The 6691-nt window shown below is 48.8% G+C and overlaps 1 protein-coding gene across 1 annotated transcript; it reads left to right on the top strand.

Annotated features, from left to right (window-relative positions):
• The first annotated feature begins 102 nt into the window (after positions 1-102).
• TLNRD1 (talin rod domain containing 1) lies at positions 103-2451 on the top strand. Its single transcript, XM_017509184.2, has one exon. The coding sequence runs from the start codon at positions 733-735 to the stop codon at positions 1807-1809; it is 1077 nt and encodes a 358-aa protein (XP_017364673.1). The 5' UTR covers positions 103-732; the 3' UTR covers positions 1810-2451.
• The last annotated feature ends 4240 nt before the right edge of the window (positions 2452-6691 follow it).

Raw genomic sequence — 6691 nt, 5'->3', positions numbered from 1 at the left:
TCTGACTCCGCGCGGCCGCGACAGCGGCCACACCCTCTGCCCTGCCGCCGCCGGCGCCGCTTCCCGAGAGCCGGAGGCAGGAGATGCGCCCCGGGCGGCCGCGCGTCCCAGAGAGCCGGCCCTGGCTGTCGTCGCGGGGAAGTGCCGCCTGGCGGGGTCACGGCGCCTGAAGCCCACGTGCGCCGCCGAGCCCGAGGTGGCCTCGAGCGCGGCGGCTGACAGCAGAAGCCGCCTGAGCTGCCTCCCGCGCTCCTCCCCGAGAAAAGGATTTTGATTTCAAAGAAAGGAAGGAAGGACAACTCCCAGCTTCCCCGTCCCGCCCTCCGCGCTCCGAGGGCCGGGCCAGGCCATGCCCAGGAAGGCAGCGGCGGCAGCGAACCAGCAGAAGGGACTTTCCTGGCAGCCCGGCGACGAGGAGCGCGGACAGTGAGTTTGCTCTGCCCCGGTTCATGGTTCCTGCAAGCCCTCTAGGAGGCCGAAAGCTGCAGCCCCTCCCCTTGCCCCGAAGAGCCTCCCGCGTTCGCTGGCCCTCAGGCCCACCCCGCGCCGCCCCAGATCCCGCCGCTGCAGCCCAGTGCCCTCTGCCCGCGGCGGTGGATGGCATGATGGTGCGGAGAAGGCACCGCGGCCTTGGCCAGCTGAGTCGCGACGGCCGCCGGGGCGGCGGCAGTGGCCGCGGCAGCGGCGGTGGTAGCGGGCTCCCCAGCGGCATGCCAGTGCCCCCCGGGCGCGATGGCTAGCGGCAGTGCTGGGAAGCCCACTGGCGAGGCGGCTTCTCCGGCTCCTGCGAGCGCCATCGGCGGGGCGCGGAAGAGGCTGGTATCCGTCTGCGACCACTGCAAGGGAAAGATGCAGCTGGTGGCGGATCTGCTGCTGCTGTCGAGCGAGGCGCGGCCCGTGCTCTTCGAAGGCCCCGCCTCCTCTGGTGCGGGCGCCGAGTCCTTCGAGCAGTGCCGAGACACCATCATCGCGCGCACCAAGGGGCTCTCCATCCTCACCCACGACGTCCAGAGCCAGCTCAACATGGGCCGCTTCGGGGAGGCGGGGGACAGCCTGGTGGAGCTGGGCGACCTGGTGGTGTCGCTGACTGAGTGTTCGGCCCACGCGGCCTATCTGGCTGCTGTGGCCACGCCGGGCGCGCAGCCCGCACAGCCGGGCCTGGTGGACCGCTACCGCGTGACGCGCTGCCGCCACGAGGTGGAGCAGGGCTGCGCCGTGCTGCGCGCCACGCCGCTGGCCGACATGACGCCGCAGTTGCTGCTGGAGGTGTCGCAGGGCCTGTCGCGCAACCTCAAGTTCCTGACGGACGCGTGCGCCCTGGCCAGTGACAAGTCACGGGACCGCTTTTCGCGCGAGCAGTTCAAGCTGGGCGTCAAGTGCATGAGCACCAGCGCGTCGGCGCTGCTGGCCTGCGTGCGCGAGGTGAAGGTGGCACCCAGCGAGCTGGCGCGCAGCCGCTGCGCGCTCTTCAGCGGGCCCCTGGTGCAGGCCGTGAGCGCCCTGGTAGGCTTCGCCACCGAGCCGCAGTTCCTGGGTCGCGCGGCAGCCGTGAGCGCCGAAGGCAAGGCGGTGCAGACCGCCATCCTGGGAGGCGCCATGAGCGTGGTGTCGGCCTGCGTGCTCCTGACCCAGTGCCTCAGGGATCTGGCGCAGCACCCCGACGGGGGCGCCAAGATGTCGGACCACAGGGAGAGGCTGAGGAACTCGGCCTGCGCCGTGTCTGAAGGCTGCACCCTGCTATCTCAGGCTTTAAGGGAGAGGTCTTCGCCCAGGACTTTACCGCCAGTGAATTCCAATTCTGTGAATTAGCACCCCCCCATACCCCTTCTTCCACCCCAGACTAAAGGAAGATACTCTCTGCCCCTCTCCATTTATACCAAAGAAATCATAGGTGAAACCCCCTACCCTCCCCAACGTTAAATGCTCGAAAGGAATCTTCCACAAGGCAGGGCCATGCACACAACCTGCTCACGCACTCCGAGAGCCCAGGTGTGTCTGTCCACCAGCCCCCCACGCGGTAGGGACTGGAAGATGGTGTCATCTGCTGGCTGTTACCACTCCCGCCCCCTACCCCAGCCCGTCTTCCGGAATTTCTCAACTAAATCTTACCATTAATTGGGCAGGAAGGAGGTCATGGGTTCATTTCATTTTCGTTGTTTTTTGTGTTTTTAAGTCAAAGAAAGGTTACCTCAGTTTTCACTCCTTAGACATGGATGTAGCTACCTTGTTTTGTATGTCATTTTTTTTAAGCAATCGTGTTGAATTAGGAGTATACTTGGTGTGGAAAGAGTATGAATTTGCCATGTGATTTGCAAATGGGGGGAAGCTACTGTGAGTGTGTGTTTTATTTTTTAATTTACACTATAGAGTGATTTTTTTTCCCCCAACGTCAAGTTTTTACCTTGCATGTACTGGAGTATTTATTTCATCTATTAAAATGTTATGTTTCTCAGATGGCTTTTTGCAATGATTGTTGATTTTTCAATAATTGTAATTTTGCATGCTGCATGTCATGTATGGGAAGGGTCTTTGAGAAAGCTATTTCAGTAGTAGTGAGTTGGACCCCTAATTCCCAATCCTTTCTGCTTTTTCCTCAAGAAAAAGTAATGTTCAAGAAGTACTCCCTTGAGCAGCCTGGAACTGAAAGGACTATGTGTAACATTCTGCTTTGAAAGGCAGGTGACACAAATGGACTTGGGTTATGTAGAGTGTTTGGGACAGTTTTGTCTCATTTTTCCTGGAAAGTGATTTAGGTCCCTTTGTCTCCAGTTATCTTTTCATCAGGAACAGTGGCTCAGGCTGCCTGAATTCTGATTTGTATTCTCCCCGTCATTTTCAGATTAAAGCACCTCCTAATCCTGTGTGGTATGCCAGCCTTCCCATCTCAGAGTCTCTACGGATGGAACCGTTAAAAGTACTGTACGTCAAGTGAGAACAGTTAACATCTTTTATGTACACAGGAGTAGCAACACAAGATCCTCATGGTTTTAGAAAAAATATAGAGAGGCTCCTAGACTGCTTAATAGAGGAAGTAGTATCCTGGAAAGCATGTTCAGAACGTTCTAGAGCCACAACATAATTGTAGGCCAAGGGCCTATTTTTGTGACCTTGATCTAAGATAATTCCATGCTTGATTGTATGTTGGAAGAATGCTTTGTTGATTGAAATTTGCAGTAATATTAAGGTAGTATGTCTTTTCTGCAGACATTTTTAGGAGCCTTTTTGTGTGAGTGGTGGTGGGGCGCATCGTTTTGTTGAACCTAGTTAAATTCTGAACATCTTCCACTAAAAGCACAACAAATCTATTTACAGTGCTTGAAGCCTGGGAGGGCTCCATGAGTAAAAACTCGTGCGTGCTTTAGATTTGTTCCATTTACATTTTTCTTGGGATTTGTTGTGCTTAAACCCTCGCAGTTCCCACAGATCTGAAAAGAAAGCATTTTGTACTGTAATACGTTAGAGAGAAGAGTCATATTGACTGTTTTACTTGTTTGAATAGCTGTTTTTATTACAAGGACATGAAACACAACATGTAAAATATCTTTAACCTGTGTTAGATAAGGCTAGGACTGTTTCACCACCCTGAATTTGAAGTTTGAAAAGTCTTAAAGTGGTAGGGTACCTACATTAAAAAAAAAATGACTAGGGGGCAGTTTTTCTCTTTTAAATCCTGGTAAATATTTGGTTTTTGAAGTCTTTAAAAGAGGAAAATGACTTTGAGCATCTTTATTCCTCTCCTCTGCCCTTTAAAGTTGGCATGGGGTTCAGGTGGTAGGAGGTAGGGAAGAACCCTAGACTTGGAATCACATCCCCCCCCATCGCCCCCCCCCCGCCCCCCCCCCCCCCCCCCCCCCCCCCCCCCCCCCGCAGAAAAAAGAAAAACCTGGATTCTCAAAGATTTCAAATTAGCAGGAGACCAACTTGTCTTCTCTATCTGGAGAAATGGTCTCAAAAGGGGAGGTGGGATTCTAACTCATGTGCCAGTGACAATCCTGCATGCCTATAGAAGTGTTTGTTTATTTATTGAATGTACATAAGTAATGATAGAGTTTGATTATATGGTTCATTTTCATTTATCCTATGCAGGTCACAGAGAGTAAACTGAAAAGAACAAACACTAAGTAAAGTAAGGGCCAGAAATCTGCAAATTTGGTATTAGATTAAGAAAAAGAATTGCCAGTTTTTTCTTGGACTCTTTCCTTGCAGAAGCAATTTTCAGGACAGCTCAAGCCAATTAAAAAAAATCACTTTCCCTATCTGTTTGGAATAAGTTAGCTGGCTAGTCACTAAATTAATTTTGAAACCTCTTATCTAAATGATAGTTGCTCTTAGTGTTTCTGTGTATTCTACATTTGGTCATGTAGCATGCATAATCTCTATACCCTGAAGTTGATAAAAGTTCTAAACTTAAGTGTTTTCACGTCACCCCCCCAACCCCTCCGCATTTATAAGATAAAGTTCAGGGCTTTTCTTCCAGAAGGTGTCTTAAAATGAATTCTGCTTGTACTTTTTTCCAGCGGATTTCAGTAAGCCACAGTGAGGAACGCTAGGCAAGGGATTTGGGCACAGGTCTTTGACATTTTACCTTTCCTCTAATGTCCCAGGTTGCTAAACTTGTTTTTTGAATAGCCCTGATTTTTAAAAAAGCAGTGTCTCAGACCTATTTCATAATAGGGTTTAATAAGGTCAGCAGAGATACTGGTTCCAGGAATAAATCAGAGTAGCCTGGTTTTTTGTTTGTTTGTTTTTAATTTTTAAACCACCCTGGAGTAAATTTAAGACATTAATCCTTGGGTTCTGACGTCTGAGGGCAAGTTTTCTTATACAGACTTAATGCACATCGTCTTGACCAGGGAATGTTGAGAACCTTTTTCCTTGGAATGGTCATGAGAAAAGGAAATCATTATGGCTAAGTTTGTTGAACAAAAGACATTATTTATGATAGTCAACTTGGTAAATGGAACAAAAACAGTCTTTCAAACATAAGAACCAGAAGAAAGCACAGCTCCATCTTTCTTTGCCTGTTTTAAGTGTAGTCTTTATTATTCATTCTGGGTGATGTTAGGAAATATACAAATTATGTGATGTGTGTGTGTATTTGCCTTCTTCCCCACCCCTCACTGCACCCTCACCCCATCCTCATTTTTATAATTCTGGAAGCATCAGTTACATCTGATTGGTTATTTTATACACACTTTTTTTTTTAAGCTGGCCTAGGGATCTAAAATATTTGGCAGTTTGAAACAGCTAATTTTAACAGAAACACCTGTTTTTCCGAATGAATGCGACTATGGTAACATGCAGATCAGGCAGAGGATTTGAAAAACGACTGCCAAAATTCTTTCTGAGCTTTGCTCAGTGAACGTGGAAGGATTTAGAGAAGAAATCCTTAAAGAGTTAGTAGCATTTTCACCTGGGGCTCTTCCCTGGGCTGCGTTCTGGTTAGCAGCAACTGGAAGAGGCTTTAAGGAGGCCCCTGAGTTTCCAATGTGGGCACAGGTATTTGTGTTCCTTCCTGGCAAATTCTTGTCTTAATTTTGTGTGTGTGTGTGTGTGTGTGGGTGTATGTATGCAATGAATTGGTCCATTTGGACTAAGCAGGGTTTTATTTAGGGTTCTTTAGATAGGTGAGTTGTTTTCTTTGACTTCAGTGGCAGAAGGCTCTAAGATTTAACTATCTGGGTGTTATAAGGAAAAAGTGTGATATTAGTGTCTGCGATTGGGGTCAGTTTAACTGTGGACCCCTTAAGGTTAAGGGCTTTAGTGCCCAGCATATATGTAATTATGTTTTTTGAAATGAATCTGTATAAGATACTCGCAGCAAGTATGCATAAACAAGTAGTAAAATTGTTCCTGGAAATGAAAGTTATAATGGCCATTCATTCGGCAAATATTTACTGGGGACCAACTGTGTGTGCTCCTAACACTGCTGGTGCTTGTGTGCAGCTGTGAGGGAGACGTGGTTCCTCTTGGGAAGGTTGCTGTCGAGACTCAGTGCTAGACTCAGACCAACCTCAGCTTGTATGTGGGACCCTCAGCGTCGGTCTCATCCTGGGCTCTACCTTCGACCTAGTCCGTCAGAAACTCTTGAGGTGTGGCAATTTGTGTTTTATGAAGCCCTCCCAGGTGATTCTGATGCACGCCCATGTTGGAGAACCACTGCCTTACAGGGGCTGTGGGTTTCTTTTTTATTCTTTGCCAAGTCTGAGCCCAGAGTACTTCCCTATCAGGAGGCATCAGCATTTCTGCAAATTACTTGTTTGCTCAGGTGGTTTTGTTCTCCTGGATATTTTGAGACCGTTTCTCCAGATAGAAAAGACAAGTTGGTCCCCTGTCAATCTGAAATCTTTGAGAATCCAGGTTTTTCTTTTTGAGGCGGCGATGTGATTACAAGAACAGTGTTCTTCCCTGCCTCCTGCCAGCCTTTTGAGATGAACTGAAATCATGTAATAGTGAACTGACAAAACAGCTTTCTATGTTTTTACGTGTTGTTGACTCTTATCCTGGAAAACGGAGTAGCAGACACTCTAATTAAAATACAACCCTTTAGCTCTTTGGTTGCCCAAGAAAGAACATTTTAATACTGAGTTTGTAAAATACTATGTTCTGAACCAGATGTAGTATACAGACTTATTCCAAAGCTCACTTTAAGGAAACCAGAGTCTGCACTATACTCAGGAAATACACTCTT

This window comes from Cebus imitator, unplaced genomic scaffold (assembly GCF_001604975.1).
Source record: "Cebus imitator isolate Cc_AM_T3 unplaced genomic scaffold, Cebus_imitator-1.0 Scaffold410, whole genome shotgun sequence".
NCBI lineage: Eukaryota > Metazoa > Chordata > Mammalia > Primates > Cebidae > Cebus > Cebus imitator.
This window is presented reverse-complemented; position numbering and strand designations above follow the sequence as displayed.

Coding starts and splice junctions, on each gene's coding strand:
- TLNRD1 (XM_017509184.2), top strand. CDS start 733: ATGGCTAGCGGCAGTGCTGGGAAGCCCACTGGCGAGGCGGCTTCTCCG.